The 22223-nt window shown below is 46.3% G+C and overlaps 1 protein-coding gene across 2 annotated transcripts in view; it reads right to left on the bottom strand.

Annotated features, from left to right (window-relative positions):
* LOC126470317 (homeotic protein female sterile) overlaps nucleotides 1-22223 on the bottom strand; it is a 568331-nt gene that overhangs the window by 12471 nt on the left and 533637 nt on the right. For both annotated transcript variants that reach the window (XM_050098094.1, XM_050098093.1), the window contains one exon: nucleotides 5403-5765. In XM_050098094.1, the coding sequence (XP_049954051.1) occupies nucleotides 5403-5765 (363 nt within the window). The remainder of the gene's footprint in view (nucleotides 1-5402; nucleotides 5766-22223) is intronic.

Genomic DNA, 22223 nt, shown 5'->3' with positions numbered 1-22223 from the left:
AGTGCGCTGCTCTCCGTTGGATCTTCTCTCTCTCTTCTATCAACCCGATCTGGTACGGATCCCACACTGCTGAGCAGTATTCAAGTAGTGGGCGAACAAGCGTACTGTAACCTACTTCCTTTGTTTTCGGACTGCATTTCCTTAGGATTATTCCAATGAATCTCAGTCTGGCATCTGCTTTACCGACGATCAACTTTATATGATCATTCCATTTTAAACCACTCCTAAAGCGTACTCCCAGATAATTTATAGAATTAACTGCTTCCAGTTGCTGATCTGCTATTTTGTAGCTAAATGATAAGGGATCTATCTTTCTATGTATTCGCAGCACATTACACTTGTCTACATTGAGATTCAATTGCCATTCCCTGCACCATGCGTCAATTCGCTGCAGATCCTCCTGCATTTCGGTACAATTTTCCATTGTTACAACCTCTCGATACACCACAGCATCATCTGCAGAAAGCCTCAGTGAACTTCCTATGTCATCCACAAGGTCATTTATGTATATTGTGAATAACAACGGTCCTATGACACTCCCCTGCGGCACACCTGAAATCACTCTTACTTCGGAAGACTTCTCTCCATTGAGAATGACATGATGCGTTCTGTTATCTAGGAACTCTTCAATCACACAATTGGTCTGATAGTCCATATGCTCTTACTTTGTCCATTAAACGACTTTGGGGAACTGTATCGACCGCCTTGCGGAAGTCAAGAAACACGGCATCTACCTGGCAACCCGTGCCTATGGCCCTCTGAGTCTCGTGGACGAATAGCGCGAGCTGGGTTTCACACGAGCGTTTTTTTCGAAACCCATGCTGATTCCTACAGAGTAGATTTCTAGTCTCCAGAAAAGTCATTATACTCGAACATAATACGTGTTCCAGAATTCTACAACTGATCGACGTTAGAGATATAGGTCTATAGTTCTGCACATCTGTTCGACGTCCCTTCTTGAAAGCGGGGATGACCTGTGCCCTTTTCCAATCCTTTGGAACGCTACGCTCTTCTAGAGACCTACGGTACACCGCTGCAAGAAGGGGCAAGTTCCTTCACGTACTCTGTGTAAAATCGAACTGGTATCCCATCAGGTCCAGCGGCTTTTCCTCTTTTGAGCGATTTTAATTGTTTCTCTATCCTTCTGTCGTCTATTTCGATATCTACCATTTTGTCATCTATACGACAATCTAGAGAAGGAACTACAGTGCAGTCTTCCTCTGTGAAACAGCTTTGGAGAAAGACATTTAGTATTTCGGCCTTTAGTCTGTCATCCTCTGTTTCAGTACCAGTGTTGCTGAACATTCTGTTGTCTATATGCTCCAAGAAAATAAAGAGAAAACGGAAATGGTGTGACAGTGGGCCAGTGCATGTATAGTCTCTCCTCTAGGCATCAGGTCGATACCAAACCACTGTGGCCTAATCTTTTCAGCGTTCAGAATTTGCATTTTTTTTATTTTGTTGCGGTTAGTGAAAGATGCCAGTTCTCTGACTGGCATTTTGTTTATGGACTTTCATACGAATCCCAGGTTTCGTCACCAGTAAAGATTTGGTTCAAAGACTCTTCACCATTCTTGTAATCCTGTGTGAGGAATATTTGTGCAGCTGCCTACAGCCTGAACAACCAGTAATAATTTGGTAAAGAACTGATCATGAAATTTCATTCATCATGAATATTCGTTCTTGCGCCATTAAAACTGATGTACCATTTTCGATCTGAAGCTTCGTTCGACACGTCCATAAACTTCCGATATCTCTCTGTAAAGTCAGCCTGAGTGGCCGAGCGGTTCTAGGCGGTACAGTCTGGAACCGCGCGACCGCTACGGTTGCAGGTTCGAATCCTGCATCAGGCATTGGTGTGTGTGATGGCTTTAGCTTAGTTAGGTTTAAGTAGTTCTAAGTTATAGGGGACTGATGACCTGAAATGTTAAGTCCCGTAGTGCTCAGAGCCATTTGAGCCATCTCTCTGTAAATTTCGAAAGGGCACGCTTTTTTCGCATTCAGAAACCGTGTTAAAGTACTAACTTCACATTTGGCTGGATCGCTAGTTTTTTACACTTTTAAAATCGCACAAATAAACAGTGACTGACTGTTGCTGTTCGCTTCATAGTGGCGCCAACGATTAGAAAGGTCAATGACACAGAGGCAGGGGTGGGAGGATAATTGCGTGGCTTGTCATAGCAAAACGATCTTTACTCTTAGACTGACCCCCGTACGTAAGTACATACGTAGATTCAGTCCCTTGTTTGATCCTGGCGACACGTGTCAGCGAATTGAGCACCGCCCGGTATTCAAGCACCTCGCGTGCTGTAGCGATAAATCATCTTTCTCCTGGCCTGTCATTCTGGTTAGTTATTCTCGATTTGGCTATGTTAGTGGCAGAGGGTGACCGAAGGACCTTCCCCCTCCATCCCCCCTTCCCCTTCCGGGAAGGAATTTGTAAACCTTATCTGTCTGCGTCTCGTGTTAGCCCATGTCAATGTTTGAGAAAATTTTCGAAATTTTTTTGAATCGCGTAACTTAGGCGGAACTTGGGTATCAGCATGGAATTAACCTAGTCGTATGTGGGAAACCGCCTACAAACCACATCCAGGCTGGCCGGCACACCCGCCCTCGTCGTGAATCCACCGGGCGGGTTCGATTCGGGCCCTTCGCGCCTCCCTGAATCCTGGAAGCGGCGAGATAACGCGCGCGCATTCCGGGCCTGTCGCCAAATGGTGGTAAACCAGTAAACACCTGATTCCTTAAAGAATCGAAATCCCATGTATAAGAAGGATTGAACTGTCTGATTACAAATGAGTCAATGTGTTAAATATTTACAATGTTGCGTAAAGTTCGTTGGAGGTCGTTAAGTGCTCTCATTGTAAGACACTGGATGAATCTAGTCTGGCTAATTCGTGCTGCATAAAAAAGCAGCTAAGTTTTCACGCATCTCAATGTTCATGGCATAATATCTCATGAACTATGTGTCGTAAAACAATACAATTTTGCAGGTACATCCAGTGATATTTACATACACTTAGGTGACAAAAGTCATGGATACCTCCTAATACGGAGCTCCTTTTGTCTAGTGTAGTACAGCAGCTCGACACGGCATGGAGTCAATATGTCGCTGGAAGTCCCCTGCTGAAATATTGAGCCATGCTGCCCCTATAGCCGTCCATAATTGCGAAAGTGTTGCAGGTGCAGGTTTTGTCCACGCACTGCCTTCTATGGGATTCACATCGGGCGATCTACGTGGCCAAATCATTGGCTCGAATTGTCCAGGATGTTCTTCAGACCAATTGCAAACAATTGTGGTCAAGTGACATTACATCGTTGTTTGCAGAACAAGAAGTACATGAATGGCTCCAAATGGTCTCCAAGTAGCCGAACATATCTATTTCCGGTCAATGATCGGTTCAGTTGGTCAGAAGACCCAGTTGGTTCCAAGTAAACACAACACACAACGTTATGGAGCCATAACCAGCTTACGCCACGCCTTGTTGACAACTTGGGTCCATGGCTCCGTGCGGTCTGCGCCACACTCCAACCCTACCATCAGCTCTTACCAACTGAAATCGGGACTCCTCTGGTAAGGCCACTGTTTTCCAGTCGTATAGGGTTGAACCGACATGACCACGAGCCCAGGAGAGGCGCTGGAGGCTATGTGGGGGGTATGAGCGAGAAAAAGTTTCATAAATGTTTAGAATTGTGTGTAACGTTTGATGGAAGTCGTGAAGTGGTCTCATTCCCGAATACTGTATGAATAAAGTCCTGGTATTTGCACGCCATTAGTTGCGCTGCCTCTAGACAAACTGTTTCTAATTGCAATACTTGTCGTATTGCGTTAAAGTTGTAAAATAAGATTATGTTTCTTCCTGAGTATACAGGGTGTATCAAAAAGAATTATTCGATTTAAAAATGTCATAACTATTTTGTTATGTGAGATATGTGCTTGAACAATGTACTTTTGGAAAAAGCAAACTTTCGAGTTTTACATGGTTCCTGCTAGGTAGCAGCAGTGTGCGCCCACTTCCGTTCTAGTAAAAATGGTGTCGGGACAACAGAAAGCGTTTTGTGTTCTACGTTTTGCACAGTAATAACTGTTCAGCCTGGCTTTCTTACTAGGTATGGCGTGAATCTTCCTGCAGCACAGAGCATTAGACGATGGCATGAACAATTCCGAGAGACAGGTTATTTCTGTAAAGGCAAACCGCCGGACCGTCCCCGAGTGTCTGACGCAGATGTCGAACGCATCAGCCATAGTTTCACGAGGAGTCCGCAGAAATCCGTTTGCGTGGAGCTAGACTGCTCAACATGCCCCCGATGTCCGTCTGGCGTGTATTGTGTTGACGTTTACGTGTGAAACCATTCAAAATTCAGCTACTGCAAGCTCTTCGTGAAGGTGACAAACAACGTGTGGGGTTCTATAATTCGTTCTTGTTAAGGTGGAGGATGAAAGTTTCCTTCCACTCTAAGTATTTAGTGACGAGGCAACATTCCATTTAAATGGAAAGGTGGACCGATATAATGTGAGAATATGGGGCACGGAACAATCACATTAAGTTGTACAACATGAGAGGGACTCTCCAAAATGTAATGTGTTTTGCGCAGTTTCACGGGAAAAGGTGTATGGTCCAATTTTCTTGGCCGAGAACACTGTTACAGGAAGCACATATCTCGATATGCTTGAGAACTTTCTTTTCTCACAGTTGGAGACTGATTCGAACGACTTCGTTTACCAGCAGGATGGGGCACCGCCACACTGGCGTCAGGAAGTGCGGGAATTTTTAAATCAAAGGATTACTAAACGACGGATCGGTCGCACTGGACCAAATGACTCAGCCTTACATTACTGGCCTCCAAGGTCACCGGACCGGACTGAATGTGATTATTTCTTGTGTGTGTGTGTGTGTGTGTGGGGGGGGGGGGGGCGGGGGTATCAAAGCCTCTGTTTATGTGCCTCCGTTACCAACAACAATGAAAGACCCGAGATATCGCATAACAGCAGCTGTGGAAGCTGTAGCTCAAGACATGCTCGCTGCAGTGTGGGAGCAATTTGAATACCGCATTAACATATGCCGTGCATCTCGAGGGGGACATGTTGAACACCTATGAAAAGGTATGAAAAAAATCTTTGAGTTTCCCCTTCATCAAAAAATAAAATTCGTTGTATACGTTTGTTAGTTTGAGAAACAGAGACGTGCAAAAACGAATGATTCTTATTGGTACACCTTGAATTATTGCATGACATTAAATTTTTAAAATCCGCCAACAGTTTCACGAAATATGGAAAATCAAAGTTTTTTCACTCTGGAAGCCGTTAGATAGGCAACCTGCAGCTGTTAGAGTGTTCCGGGATATCGGCTTAGTAATATAGACGACGAGGCTATTTTATTAGCTGCGCAGAAGGCACTCACAGTCTCGAGGATCTCCGGGCGGCGCAGGAAGCCGTTGGAGCGGCGCAGCGACGGGTACTTGGGCTGCTCGAGGGCGTCGGAGACGCTGCGCACGACGGCGACGGCGCCGCCGCTGCGGCCGGCGTAGCGGCCGTGGTGCCACGCGTGGCCGGCGCCGACCTGCCCGTGGCCGTGGCCGTGCGCGTGCGCAGACGGCCCGTGGCCGTGGCCGTGGCCGTGCGCGGAGCTCGTCTCGCCGTCGCCCTCCTCCATGATGACGGCGCTGTCGCTGTCGTTGAGCGAATCCAGGTTCGTCGAAGCCTCCCCTGGCGGGGGTGACTCGCAGCAGTCCAGCCCGGCGTCTGCCAGTCGGGAGCGCAGCACCTGCAACATACCAGACTGCGCTTTGCATCTCACTGTTCCAACTAATTCACGGTTTACCATTAGGAAGTATTCAAACACACCACTCTCTCTCTCTCTCTCTCTCTCTCTCTCTCTCTCTCTCTCTCTCTCTCTCTCACACACACACACACACACACACACACACACACACACAGTGCACCAACACACACCCTCCCTCCATCATCACCCCAGCGTCCTACTCAATGCACACCACCTACAGCTGCCATGATCCCTCGTAGTCAGCCCTAAGGCATGTGAGCAAGAACACGTGCAGTGTGCTACAATATACAGAGTGAGGCGAAATACACATCGGACTAAAAAAAGTGGTAATAAACGTTGTTCACCTCGAAGAGGGTCATCAATTAATATAACGCTCGGCCCGCATCTCGTGGTCGTGCGGTAGCGTTCTCGCTTCCCACGCCCGGGTTCCCGGGTTCGATTCCCGGCGGGGTCAGGGATTTTCTCTGCCTCGTGATGGCTGGGTGTTGTGTGCTGTCCTTAGGTAAGTTAGGTTTAAGTAGTTCTAAGTTCTAGGGGACTTATGACCACAGCAGTTGAGTCCCATAGTGCTCAGAGCCATTTGAACCATTTATAACGCTCGGCCCTATGCACCACCTCCAGGGGTGGGAGTGGGGGTGACTTTGGAATGTTAAACAGGAACTCCTATTTTTTATTGCAGACTTGGTTTCTCCGTCAAAAAATATGTAACTTTCAAACAGTTCAAATGGCTCCGAGCACTATGTGAGATCATCAGTCATCTGGCCATTAAAATTGTTACACCAAGAAGAAATGCAAATGGTAAACGGGTATTCATCGGACAAATACATTATACTAGAACTGACATGTGATTACATTTTCACGCAATTTGGGTGCATACATCCTGAGAAATCAGTACCCAGAACAACCACCTCTGGCCGTAATAACGGCCTTGATAAGCCTGGGCATTGAGTCAGACAGAGCTTGGATAGCGTGTACAGGTACAGCTGCCCATGCAGCTTCAACACGATACCACAGTTCATGAAGAGTAGTGACTCGCGTATTGTGACGAGCCAGTTGCTCGGCCAGCATTGGCCAGACATTTTCAGTTGGTGAGAGATCTGGAGAATGTGCTGGCCAGGACAGCAGTCGAACATTTTCTGTATCCAGAAAGGCCCGCAAAGGGCCTGCAACATGTGGTCGTGCATTATCCTGCTGAAATGTAGGGTTTCGCAGGGATCGAATTAAGGGTAGAGCCACGGATCGTAACACATCTGAAATGTAACGTTCACTGTTCAAAGTGCCATCAATGCGAACAAGATGTGACCGAGACGTGTAACCAATGGCACCCCATACCATCACGCCGGGTGATACGCCAGTATGGCGATGACGAATACACGCTTCCAATGTGCGTTCTCCTCGATGTTGCCAAACACGGATGCGACCATCATGGTGCTGTAAACAGAACCTGGATTCATCCGAAAAAATGACGTTTTTCCATTCGTGCACCCAGGTTCGTCGTTGAGTAGACCATCGCAGGCACTCCTGTCTGTGATGCAGCGTCAAGGGTAACCGGAGCCATGGTCTCCGAGCTGATAGTCCATGCTGCTGCAAACGTCGTCGAACTGTTCGTGCATATGGTTGTTGTCTTGCAAACGTCGCCATCTGTTGACTAAGGGATCGAGACGTGCCTGCACTATCCGTTACAGCCGTGCGGATAAGATGCCTGTCATCTCCACTGCTAGTGATACGAGGCCGTTGGGATCCAGCACGGCGTTCCGTATTACCCTCCTGAACCCACCGATTCCATATTCTGCTAACAGTCATTGGATCTCGATCAACGCGAGCAGCAATGTCGCGATACGATAAACCGCAATCGCGATAGTTTACAATCCGACCTTTATCGAAGTCGGAAACGTGATGGTACGCGTTTCTCCTCCTTACACGAGGCATTACAACAACGTTTCACCAGGCAACGCCGGTCAACTGCTGTTTGTGTATGAGAAATCGGTTGGAAACTTTCCTCATGTCAGTACGTTGTTGGTGTCGCCACCGGCGCCAACCTTGTGTGAATGCTCTGAAAAGCTAATCATTTGTATATCACAACATCGTCTTCTTGTCGGTTAAATTTCGCGTCTGTAGCACGTCCTCTTCGTGGTGTAGCAATTTTGATCCCAGAAGTGTACTTAAACCTAACTAACCTAAGGACAGCACACACATCTATGCCCGAGGCAGGATTCGAACCTGCGACCGTAGCAGCAGCGCGGATCCGGACTGAAGCGCCTACAACCGCTCGGTCACAACGGCCGGCAATGTGTAACTTTCGTTTCATTTATTGACAGATGTCGCTGTAATCAGTACACATGAATATGGGGTCACAGTTGTATGCAAAGCGGTAATATCTCACAAAAATACACATCCGATTACGAAAAGCAAAGTACATTATTTGATATTTGGGGAAATGCTATCATGTGGCACTGTCTACCCTCCCGCAATGCATTCTTATACTACATTTAGCGTTACCCAGGGACAACGACGTGGACGTAGCAATGATGTGTTCCCTTCGGGGTGCTTGATTTTGGTGAGTCCCCTTGCCTCCCACTGTCTCGGGGTGCTTGATTACTCTGCGTCCCATTGTCTGTCGCAACTGTTTCAGTGCAGCAAATGTTCGAAATGTTGTTCGTTGTTTCTAACGCACATTGCAACCCAGCACGTGAACGACAATCCGACATGTATTAGTATGTTTGCACAAATGCTTGCACATTCATTGCGAATTCGCTGCCGCTTATCTCTGCGTTTTGTTGGTACATCCATATAAACACTCTTTTAGCCATCCCCTCAGGAAAAAGTCGGCAGAAGTCAAATCGGGTGAACGTGCGGGCCACGTCTGAGGACATCCTCATCCAATCCATCGACCTGGATAGTTTCGATTAAAAACTTCTCGAGAAAGTCGTAAATATTACGTTGGGCATCCATCGTGTTGCAACCACATATCCAGTCTCGTTTAAAGTGTTACATCGTCCATTAGTGTGGGTAAAACATTACCCACAATGTCGCTGTACATTTGACCAGTCAGATTATCTTCTATGAAGTATGAGCCAATTACCTGCATACCTAAAATACCGCGCCAAACGTTGATGTCCAACTTGCCTTACCCAATGGGGATTCTCCACTGACCAATAATGGATACTATGTCGATTCACTTGACCCTGATTCGTAAAATTTGATTCAGTGGAGAAGATTATCTGTGAAATGAAATTATCATTGACTGCCAATTATTCCTGTATCCTTTCTTTCAGGAGTGCTAGTTCTGCAAGGTTCACAGGAGAGCTTCTGTAAAGTTTGGAAGGTAGGAGACGAGATACTGGCAGAAGTAAAGCTGTGAGTACCGGGCGTGAGTCGTGCTTCGGTAGCTCAGATGGTAGAGCACTTGCCCGCGAAAGGCAAAGGTCCCGAGTTCGAGTCTCGGTCGGGCACACAGTTTTAATCTGCCTGGAAGTTTCATATCAGCGCACACTCCGCTGCAGAGTGAAAATCTCATTCTGATTCCTGTATCCAGTTGCACAAATTCAGAAGATTGTGAAAATCGTCACAATGCAGTTCTTGATGCAGTGATAAATGAAATGGATGCCATTTGTGTGCATGCAGTATACGTAGAACACTTCTTTGCGAAATTCCTGAACCTCGCACAATTTGCCAAGAAATGATGTGAGGATCTGCAGCAAATGTAGCTAAAACATTCATTGTGGCATTTTCGTTTCTCTATGTTTAACACTTCCTGTTTCAGTAAACAGGTGGATAGTACTGCCAAACATCGTTGCAGATGGAAGATTCCTATCAAGGAACAGAGTAGCATACCTTTGACGGGCTTCGTCAACATTTGTATGAGCCTCGAAGTACGCGGCAATGATATCGACCCTCTCTGCAGTCGTTAACATCGTGGAACAATTGCGGCGACATGTGTACAGTCCGAATCATTTAAGTAACATGCACAGTCTGACCGCGGACTGAGCGTGTAATCACGGTCTGTGCTTCATTCGATTGTGGAAGGTGTCACATGATAGCATTATCAAAAATATGAAAAAAGTACTTCGTCTTAATCGGATGTGTATTTGTTTGAGATAGTACCGTTTTGCAACAATCATCACCTCATTTCCATGTCTGCCGATTACAGCGCCATCTATCATGAAACGAAAGAAATGTCGCATACAAAAGCTACATATTTTTTCACGGAGAATCCAATTCTGCAATAAAAATAGGGGTTCTTATTTAAGATTTCAAAGTCACCCCCCCCCCTCTCTCCCCCCCGGGGGTTGTGCATGGGGCTCGAGCGTTTTGTTAATAGATGTCCCTTTTTCGAGGTGAACAACGTTTATTGCCACTTTTTTTAATCCGATTTATATTTCACCAAATATTCCGACAAACAGTTTTAAAAGCCTCAGCCTGCAGGTTCTCTGCAGTGAAATGTTTAACTCTGGTCTACAAATTGGAAGAAGCCTCTGCTATGTACGTCTAGTACATACAAAGAACGCGGAAAGGACATAATGAATATGAGTGTACAAACGCCTCCACATATTTGTAAATAGTTAGGTAATTTAAATGAGCTGTTAAGAATCACTACAGATCTTCGAACAATATATGTATAATTAAATAATTTTGTTTATATTGGAGACCACCGAAGATATATGGTGTAAATAGGCGACACGTGTTTTCTACGCACAAATAAAACATTCAGCTGCAAAAAAGTTTTTTCATATCTATATGATATGGTGTTATTGAAGCAGTAACTGAGGAAAATTGCCTGCAAATGTTAAAATCAAAGAAGAGATAAATGTATGGCCCCAATGGTGTACTTAGCGAGGTGCACCTGCCCTGTGTGATATAATTTCATAACCGATTATCGAATAAAGTCTATTATGTCACCTTAGTCACCTTACAACAAACTCTTCGATCCTGACCAAATATTTTATATCGCGCGAACTCTGTTTTTTATCCCCCTAGGCATACCCGTAAGAACAGTGCAGTCTTGCTGATTCCATTGATACAATACAAAGAGGTGACAAAAACCATGTGATAATACTTAGTATCGTGTCGTACCTTCTTCTTCCCGGCGTAGTGCAGCAACTCGACGTGGCATGGATTCAACAATTCGTTAACAATCTCCAGCAGAAATATTGAGCCTCTATAGGCGTCCATAATTGAGAAAGTGTTGCCGGTGCAGAATTTTGTACACGAACCGACCTCTCCAGTATGTCTCATAGATGTCCTATGGCATTTATGTTGGGGGATCTGGGTGTCAAAATCATTCGCTCTCATTGTCCAGAATGTTCTTCAAGCCAATCGAGAACAATTGTGGCCTGGTAACATGGCGGATTGTCAGAGATAAAAATTCCATCGTTGCTTGAGAACATGGAGTCCATGAATGGCCAAACAATCTTTTCCAATCAATGAACGGTTCAGTTGGACCAGAGGACCCACTCCATTCCATGTAAACACAGCTCACACCATTATGGAGGCACCAGCATGTTTCACCGTGGCTTTTTGACAACATGGATCCATGGTTTCGTGGGGTCTGCGCCACACTCGAACCCTACCGTCAGCTCTTACCAACTGAAATCGGGACTCATTTGACCAGGCCACTGTTTTCCAGACGTCTAGGGTCCAACCGATTTGGACACGAGCCCAGGAGAGGCGCTGCAGGCGATGTCGTGCTGTTAGCAAAGACACTCGTGTCTGTCCTCTGCTACCATAGCCCATTAACACTAAATTTCACTGTATTGTCCTAGCGGCGTCTGTCGTACGTCCCACATTGATTTCTACGGTTATTTCAAGCAATGTTGCTTGTCTCTTAGCATTGACAACTCTACACAAACGCCGTTGCTCTCGATCGTTAAGTGAAGGCCGTTGGCCACTGCATTGTCCGTGATGAGACGTGTTGAATGAAATGTGGTATTCTCGGGACACTCTTTACACTGTAGATCGTGGAATATTGAATTCCCTAACGGTTTCCAATATGAAATGTCCCATGCGTCTAGGTCTAACTACTATTCAGTGTTCAGAGTCTGTTTATTCCCGTCGTGCGCCCATAATCACGTTGGGAACCTGTGCACATCAATTACGTGAGTACAAATGATAGCTCCTCCAGTGCACAGCCCTTTTATACCTTATGTACCCGATACTACCGCTGTCTGCATATGCGCATATCGCTATCCCATGACTTGTCATCTCAGTGTGTATCATGCAAATTCCATTTTTTTTTTTTTATTCTTCAGACATGTTTGTCGCAACAGTACAAGCTTGTTGATTCCATTGATACAATACAGTCCTTTGGCAGTTGTGTTTTGAATTCCTATCAGAACCTTATCTTTTGCTAGCATGAATTGAGGATATACAGTTAATAAAGACCACAGTAGTGTTGCACAGAAGGTCAAGCTCCTAGAGGTGTGTATATAAATTATTAAAGTTATTGCTTAGCACAGACGGCAGGAAATCAGATCCGGCTCATACCGTGTCACACATCCGATATTTGGGGGCACACAGAGAGTGCAACATTGCAGAAGGCAGAGCGCCGCTTATAATACAATTCCACACCGAACCGTAATCAATTAGTCCAGGCAGTGTTGTATGACGTAATCTAATCCATGATTCTGCGGGCCTTGCATTACAGAGCCATAACACGTAACCTCCGAGCTCAGCTACTCCACGATGTCCCAGCACTGACGGAAAACGCGGTGGCAAGGGGAACGGATAATAAATGAATAAATGAGGCACCACTGTGGGGAAAAGTTCGCTGACATCTCCAGATAATGAGGCCAATTGACCGCATCACTGGCTGCGATGACTTTATGCCCAGCCTAAATACAAACTTTTCAGGAGTCTCAGTGTGTGGTCATCTTATCTGCACCTCTGATTCCGACAGAATGACAGCTTTGCAGTTACAGGATAACTTGGTTGGCGAATCTTGTTGTGTTTCCTACTACTAAGAGACCAAACCCAGCCGGATGTAGTGGACCTTAACTGCTGCAAGCTGACACTGCTGTTTGGTCACCACCGAACTTGAAGACGACGTTGAGCCTGGGCCTTCCCCCGGTGAAGGGCCATACCAACTGACTGCCACCTACTGCCTACAACCTATTGGGCAAGATACGTGAGTGCCACCTCCATGCGTGTACATAGTACCACCTCCTTGGATATATGCTATGTTGTTGATTTATGTTCTGGACTTCCACTTTCGCGACACCCACCAACCGTGGTATGGTGTTGGCACCTGCTTAAGCACACATCCTCTTGGAGAGTTCTAGCTGTCCGTGAACCAAAATAGGTTCGCGACTACAGACTCCTTTCTAGCTACCCGCACGACATCGCTGCTGGGTCCTGACCTGCACGAGGGCCTCAGCTGAGGCAAGTCCGCAGTCTGTCACACTACAGTGTGCAAATCAGCAAGCCTTCCGCCTTAGAGGGAAGACAGACTGTACTGTAAAACCATAAGTAACAAATATGTTTCCGAACAACGATGTTTCACTGAGAACTTAGGGCATATGACAGCCATCCACACCAGCTCCCAAGCTTGGCCTCCTGCACCAGCTGCGTCACCACCTCTCCTGTTCTGCCTCATGTCCACTAAAAATCCTGACCCGAGGAATGACCGCTACTGCAGTGTGACAGGTTTCATGAAAACCAAGTCATCTGGCTGATCCCAGCATTGTATCACATAACCTAATGTGTAATATTCACATTCAATTGAATGACTGTACTGAAAAGTAACATTTATTCAACAGATGCCAGAGGCCAAACAATCGTGATTTTACACACACAGCTGTAATCCAAACCCATCAGCGGAATTAATATTACTAAATTATAAACTGCAATGTTAAGTTCTCCATAAATTCAAAGAAAAGAAAAATGGACTCGCAAAAATCCAAGAGCAGTGTTAGATCAATACAAAAACTCCTGTAAGATGAGACGCTTAATACATAAACTCTCAATATTTTCAATTACATAAAAAAATTATTTACAGAATTGTATTTTGCTAAGATGGTAGCCAGGTCCTAAGATATAATAGTGGAGTCAAGTATGGTTGTTAGCACAGTAATACACTTTCAAAGAGATTTTTTATGCAACTGAAAAAATCTTGTAAGTTAATTCTAACGTAAAACATAAAATTACTGCGTAGTCCGCCCCCTTAGCTGAGAGGTCAGTATTTGACTGCCGTACAGGAGGCCTGGGTTCAATTCCTGGCCGGATCGTAGTTTTTCTCCGGTCGGGGACTGGGTGTTGTGTTGTCCTCATCATCATTTCATCATCACTGACACGCAAGCTGCCCTATGTGGCGTCAACAAAAAAGACCTGCAACTCAGCGGGCGACTTCTCAAGTGGGGGACTCCTGGCTCTCAATGCCATACGATCATTTCATTTCGTTTCATTTCAAACAGCTGCGTATTTCTATTATTACATATATTGTTAGACTTCGTTTTTTGACATCACATCCCTTAAACTGGTGGAGAGAGTGATGTCTTTAAATACATTTTATTCAAACGCCACGAGTCACTTCATAGTGAGTTAATCTTGTGGTAGGTTAGGTAGACCTACAGTGAAGTCCAACCAATTGTATGTTGGTAACAGTGCATAAACATGTCGGATAACAATCTTTTGAAGCTTTGGACCAGTTGTTCGGAAAATAAAGGCTGAATTATGAAGTCAGGTTGCATTTATCAATATAGCTCACACATATAAAATATGACGGCAGAAGTGAACTCCATGACGAGAGACCAGAAATCAACGGCAGCCATCAGATACCTCACATTACACCGATAGAAATCTATAAAATGCCTATGTGGAATACTGGTACTATACTGAACGTGGCATCAGACTTATTAATCCACTCTAAGAATAGGCATCGCCACAACTCCTAGAACTACTACTACTACTACTACTACTACTACTACTACTACTACTACCACCACCACCACCCCTGAGGTAAAATTTATGATCTTCGTGAATCGAACCTGCATCCTACCTTCTGACACTGACGAGTTAACTCAGTGTCAGTATGTAGAACGCCCAAACATCTAACGGATACTGACTAGTTGCAAGTGTACCCAGACCTCATCGTTGCGAAATCTCATCACTGTTTCACCGGTCGCTGCTCCTGTCATTGCAACTGTGATTGAAAGATGCCATCAGTTGACGATGTTTTTCCTCTTGTTATTAGCCAATGCCAATGTCCAGAACTACTAAAATGTGATTATAGAAAATATTAGTGTATATCTATGTAACATTCATATATATTCAGTTGTTTTTTGCGCCCTAAAGCAGAACAAAACCAAAACCAATTAGGCATAGTGATTGTTCAAAAACTTACAAACCTGCTCCTAGAGCTGCAATTTGTAGAGAGTGCGGACTGTTTTAATGCACCAGTACTAGCGTAAGAAACAAATGTTGGTGGTAGATCCCAAGACTAAAACCAGCAGGAAATACGTAAAGTGGCCTCGAAAGCCTCAACAATATTTTGAGAGAGTGTAGTTTGTGTGAGATTTGTACAACTATTTTGCTTTCAGGTATGTAACATTCATATACTACACTCTCTCAAAATATTGTTGAGGCTTTCGAGGCCACTTTACGTATTTCCTGCTGGTTTTAGTCTTGGGATCTACCACCAACATTTGTTTCTTACGCTAGTACTGGTGCATTAAAACAGTCCGCCCTCTCTACAAATTGCAGCTCTGGGAACAGGTTTGTAAGTTTTTGAACAATCACTATGCCTAATTGGTTTTGGTTTTGTTCTGCTTTAGGGCGCAAAAAACAACTGGGGTTTTACGCGCCCAAGTCAAAACTATAGAACACGAAGACAGAGACGAGTTAAAAAACGACTATATGTCAGTCCCAATTTACATAACAGAAGACAGCTAAAAACAAGCACTTGGAGAAAGGGCTAAAATGATACTATACAGAAACGGAAGTCCAAACTAAAAATTAAATGGCCTTCGCCATAGTGCTTTGGTGGATAAAAAGTTAAACGCGGTTGACAACTCACGCATCATTTGCTAAAACGGCCGATAACTCAGACGGCAAAGCCAAGCGGGGACGAAAACGGTTAAAAAAATGGGCATTCGGTCAGGGAGTGGCGGACAGTTAAAACTTTGGCGCAATGTGTACAAAGTGGTGGGGTAGCGCCACTTATCAAATGACGATGGCTAAGAAGGCAGTGGCCAATACGCAGCCGAGTTAAAATGGTCTCCCGGCGGGAGGGCCGAGAGGAGGTCGGCCAAGCCGCTGGGAGAGGCTTAATAAGCCGGAGATTATTCCCGTGAAAGGAGAAGCACTGGCCATGCCAAAGGGACAGCACCTCCTGACAGACGGTAATACAGAAATCATCAGAGGGAATATAGGAACTAGCGGGCTGAGGTGCGAGGACTGCAGCCTTGGCAGCAGCGTCAGCAGGCTCGTTTCCTGGCAGATCGACGTGACCAGGAACCCACAGAAACATCCCACTGGATCCACCAAGAGTGAGCAATTGACAGTTTTCCTGGACCCGCTGCACTAAGCGATGGGTGGTGTACAGCGCACATACACTTTGAAGGGCGCTGATTGAGTCTGAGCAAAGGACACAATTGAAAAGTCTGTGTCGCCGGATGTACTCTGTGGCCTGATACAGGGCGAAGAGCTCGGCTGTAAGTACTGAGCAGTGTGCCGGAAGCCAACATCGAAAGACACGGGTGCCAATGACGAAGACACACCCGACCGCACGGTCAGTCAGAGCCATCAGTGTATACAAAGGTACTATCGCGAAGTTCCATGCGAAGGTCATGAAACTGCATGCGATAGACCTAGGTTGGAATAGTGTCCTTAGGAAGCGAATGAAGACCAAGGTTAACAAGGGCCGCTTCACGAAGCCAAGGTGCTGAAGGGTTCACAGTCACCGGGAAAGTTGCAGGTAGTGTTAAGCCGCCGTAGCAAGTGCCGAAAGAGGACTCCAGGACGTAACAGAGAAGAGGGACACGCCCCATACTGGCGATCAAGGGTATCATAGAAGAAGGATGCATAGGATGGGTGGCCACGCATCGCAGATAATCGGCATGCATACCTGCTGAGGAAAAAGTCACTGCGGTAGGACAGTGGTAGTTCAGCAGCTTCGGCATACAGACTTTCAACCGGTCTAGTGTAAAAGGCGCCAGTGGCCAAACGGATGCCACGATGATGGATAGTGTTGAGACGGCATAAAAGGGACGGACGTGCAGACTCATAAACAAAGTACCCATAGTCTAGTTTTGAACGGACAAGGGACCGGTACTAACGGAGGAGGGTGGTTCGATCCCCAACTCAGGAAGTACCATTGAGGACATGTAGGACATTGAGGAACTGCGTACAGTGGGCTGTCAGGTAAGACACATGAGAGGACCAAGAGTGTTTCCTATCGAGCATGAGCCCCAGGAATTTCGAGGTTTCAATGAATGGAAGGGCAACAGACCCAAGATGTAAAGATGGCGGGAGAAACCAATTGCGCAGCCAGAAATTCATACAGACAGTATTGTCAGAGGAAAAGCAAAAGCCATTGTCGGTGCTCCAGGAGCAAAGATGATCAAGACATCGCTGAAGACGCCGCTCAGCGAGACAGGTCCGTGGAGAAATGCAATAGATGGCAGAAATGGCTCTGAGCACTATGGGACTTAACATCTATGGTCATCAGTCCCCTCGAACTTAGAACTACTTAAACCTAACTAACCTAAGGACATCACACAACACCCAGTCATCACGAGGCAGAGAAAATCCCTGACCCCGCCGGGAATCGAACCCGGGAACCCGGGCGTGGGAAGCGAGAACGCTACCGTACGACCACGAGCTGCGGACTAGATGGCAGAATCGTAAAAAAAAAGGCCGGAGATGCCCGGCGGGAGACATGCCATTATAGGGTTAAAGGCGATAGCAAAGAGAACGACGCTTAGGACGGAACCCTGAGGCACACCGTTTCCATAAAAATGGTTCAAATGGCTCTGAGCACTATGGGACTCAACTGCTGAGTTAAACCTAACTAACCTAAGGACATCACACACATCCATGCCCGAGGCAGGATTCGAACCTGCGACCGTAGCGGTCTCGCGGTTCCAGACTGCAGCGCCAGAACCGCGCGGCCACTTCGGCCGGCTACCGTTTCCATAGATGAAGGTGTCCGACAAGGCAGAAACCTTGGTTGAAACGATGACACTGGTAGCAGCATATAGGGCTCGGAATGTACGGTCGGACTGTGATAATTTCATAGCCTGCTTTGATCTTGGATGGAAGCACTACTCTATCAAAGGTGAGAAAAAGAGTGGGCACTAAGGAGGAATTTACCTTTTTCACCACCCGACGGACGACAATGACACCCTGATCAGAGAGGTAAGATTGTATTTCGGCCTCGGTTAGACCGTCGAGCAGCCTAGTGTAAATAACACCATGGGAAGAATTCAAAATTCTATGAGCCTCGACAGAAACAGGGTAGCCATGGAGAAGCGAGGCAGCAAGCAGTAGTTGTGCTTGAGAATCAGAAGTAGTCTCTAAAAGTAAAGTGCCATTCCGTAAACGAGAGCGGAATTTCAGAGGACCGGCAATTGCATCTACACCTTTCTGAATGATAAACGGATTTACCGTGGTGAGACCACGGGGAACTGTGGTGCAGCAGGAAGGGACTTAGAATCGTTATCCTCATTACGTTTACTTTTCGTAGACATTGATTGGGAAGATGATTTGCTCGTCTCGAGAAAATTCCCAATGACTGCCAGCGTCTCCCATGGAGCGCTCCTTCCTTCCAACTGGCGGCCCCCTTCACAAGGGGGCGCTCCCGCCTTAGGTGATTGTTCATACCTCGGGTCACACCATCTGAACACGTGAGGGAGGGACCAATCAGCAATTTGGGAAGGTTGCAGCTCAGGCAATCACCCCTCCTCGGGCCTGGCCCGTACCAGGGGGTACGTGCTAACCCTACCTGTCGGCCCGAGGCTGGGAGTTACACGTTACCCAGTCACCTGCTGTGTGTCAGACGCATTGGCTGGTGGTGAGGAGCGCACAGGGAGGAAGTAGAAAAAGAGGAACCTCAAACGCCGAAGTCGGGGAACGATGGGAGAAGGGAAACAAAGAAAGGAAACAAAGAAAGGAAACAAAGAAAGGAAACAAAGAAAGGAAACAAAGAAAGGAAAAGGGAACGAAAAACAGTTGTGAGACTGTTCTTATGTCACCGACAGACAACGCAGAACAGTCCCAGTAACACCCCAGACAGGTTCCCCAAGGGAGAGGAGAAAGAACAGCATGAGGATACACATTCAGCACGGAAGGCAAAAGATGCTGCAAAGGCTGGGGCCCCGTGGTAGCCAAGCAGGAACCCGCCAAAGAGTGGCGAGCCCCCTGGGGGGCACTATGAATATGAATTAATTTTCGTGAATTTATCGTTAATTTATGAGAAACCGACAATAATCATCGAGCACAGGACGGCTCAAGCAATACTTTAAGAAGTGTCAAAGGTAAAAACGGCAGAAAAACATAGCAGTGGAATATGGACATTCTCCATAGGTAAGCTGCGTGGTGTCACGAGCGGCTTGTATTTGTCACGAGATTATTATGTACAGGTAATAGCTCAGTAACTCCAATTCGCACTTTCGTGCCAATTTTCGCGTAATGGTATGCAGTATGAGGAACTTACTCGACGATGCCCTGTTAAATGCATTATGTGCGTGCATCACTATACCGCCATTTCAAACCTGCGATATCTAAAGCTTTTAATTGTAGTGAGGTTGATACGACTACCCAACATAAGAACCACGTTCTGCAAGATTTTAGAGGAAAGGCCAACGAAATGAAAAGTCGTACACATGCTGCGCTTCTTCGAGTCATTAGGGCTAAGTCAATCACTTAATATTTCTATAACGGGCGGTCAACAAGTTTCCGTCTGAGGTCATTGCTGCAGAGTATATGCAACACCTACCGCGACCTCGATACGAGTATATACACTATGTGATCAAAAGTATCCGGACACCCTTAAAAACATGTTTTTTCATATTTTGTGCATTGTGCTGCCACCTACTGCTACGTACTCCATATCAGTTACCTCAGTAGCCATTAGACATTGTACGAGAGCAGAATGGGGCGCTCCACTGAACTCACGGAATTCAAACGTGGCCAGGTGACTGGGTGTCACTCGTGTCATACGTCTGTACGCGAGATTTCCACGCTCCTAAACATCCCTAGGTCCACTGATTCCGATGTGATAGTGAAACGGAAACGTGAAGGGACACGTACAGCACAAAAGCGTACAGGCCGACCTCGTCTGTTGACTGACAGAGACCACTGACAGTTGAGGGTCGTAATGTGCAATAGGCGGACATCTATCCATACCATCACTCAGGAATTCCAAACTGCATCAGGATCCACTCTAAGTACTACGATGGTTAGGACAGAGGTGAGAAAACTTGGATGTCATGGTCGAGCAGCTGCTCATAAGCCACACATCACTCCGATAAATGCCAAACGACGCCTCGCTTGGTGTAAGGAGCGTAAAAATTGGACGATCGAACGGTGGAAAAGAATTGTGTGGAGTGACGAATCACGGTACACAATGTGGCGATCCAATGACAGGGTGTGGGTATGGTGAATGCCCGGTGAACGTCATCTGCCAGCGTGTGTAGTGCCAACAGTAAAATTCTGAGGCGGTGGTGTTACGGTGTGGTCGCGTTTTTCATGGAGGGGGACTTGCACCCCTTGTTGTTTCGCGTGGCACTCTCACAGCACAGGCCTACATTGATGTTTTAAGAACCTTCTTGCTTCCCACTGTTGAAAAGCATCTTTTTGCACTATCGAGCACCTATTCATAATGCACGTCCTGTGGCTGAGTGCCGGCCTGAGTGGCCGAGCGGTTCTAGGCGCTACAGTCTGGAACCGCGCGACCGCTCCGGTCTCAGGTTCGAATCCTGCCTCGGGCATGGATGTGTGTGATGTCCTTAGGTTGGTTAGGTTTAAGTAGTTCTAAGTTCTAGGGGACCGATGACCTCAGAAGTTAAGTCCCATTGTGCTCAGAGCCATTTTTGTGGCGGAGTGACTACACGACAATAACATCTTTGTAATGGAGTGGCCTGCACAGAGTTCTGACCTGAATTCTATAGGACACAGCTGGGATGTTTTGGAACGCCGACCTCGTGCCAGGCCTCACCGACCGACATCGATACCTCTCCTCAATGCAACACTCCGTGTAGAATGGGCTGCCATTCCCCAAGAAACCTTCCAGCACCTGACTGAACGTATGCCTGGGAGGGTGGAAGCTGTCATCAAGACTAAGAGTGGGCCAACAGCATATTCAATTCCATCATCACCGATGGAGGGCGTCACTAACTTTTAAGTCATTTTCAGCCAGGGGTCCAAATATTTTTGATCACATAACGTAACTATCGACACGTAGGCAAAGCATTAGTGTGACACTTCGTTTTTCCGACGTGTTCACAGGAAATGCGGGAACGTGAGCTATGGCGACGTTATTAGCAAGTGCACCCGAACAGGACCAATGTTCTGTTATTCTTTTCTCGGCTGCTAAAGGACAAACACCGGTAGACATTCATCAAAGAATGAGAATGCGTGTGGCGCAGCATGTCTATCGAGAACCACTGTTGTGGAATGGTGCTGGTCGCGATCGACACAAAAGACTTCCTCATATTGCCAATGTCGTAATGCTGAAGTTACGCCAACTCAAGTGGGAAACACTCGAGCACTCGCGCTATAGTCCTGATCCCCATGCGCTTATCACGTTTTCGGCCTTAAAATAGTGCTTGAAGGATCGATGATTCCCGTCGAACAAGAATGCGGGCAGTTACGGACTTCTTCACGGAGCAGAACATGGTGTTTCACCGGACGGGTTATTTTCAACGTCGTGCGTCGGTGGGATGATAGCCTCAATGCTCTCACGGCGATTTTGCCAGATTGTCATACCGATTCTGGATTGAATGGACTTCGAACGAAAGCTTTACGATCGCTCCTTATATTTTTGAGATTCCGGATGAACACTGCAATAACGTAAGATTTCGAATTTTCAGAAATTATTTTCTAGTCTACCACAGTAAAAGTGCAGCCTGTCTGGTAAGGAATTGTAAAGCATTGCCACCTGCACCTTCTAAACACCTTAAAATCGTTGAAAAGTTGTTCTCGCAAACTCATTTGAGGTAAAACGTTTCTCAGACTTTAAGGAAGACCATAGCCTGTGTGCATAAATCGCAGTGAGGTGGAAGATAAAATACGAGCCATAACTCTAGGCTCTTTAAGTAGTTTCCTTTTAACTGAGCGAGGTTGGGAGGGGGAAGGAGTGGAGAGTTTTCTACGCTGCAAGGCGGTGCTGCACTGGGAGTTTCAGGTTGTCTAATTAGCTGTGCGCTGACAAATGGGTGGGAACGGAACTCGCCGATTGCTCCTTTGGAAGCTTAGCACAATGGTAGAAACTGGCGCTAATTGGAT

This window comes from Schistocerca serialis, chromosome 3, assembly GCF_023864345.2.
Source record: "Schistocerca serialis cubense isolate TAMUIC-IGC-003099 chromosome 3, iqSchSeri2.2, whole genome shotgun sequence".
Classification (NCBI taxonomy): Eukaryota; Metazoa; Arthropoda; class Insecta; order Orthoptera; family Acrididae; genus Schistocerca; species Schistocerca serialis.
This window is presented reverse-complemented; position numbering and strand designations above follow the sequence as displayed.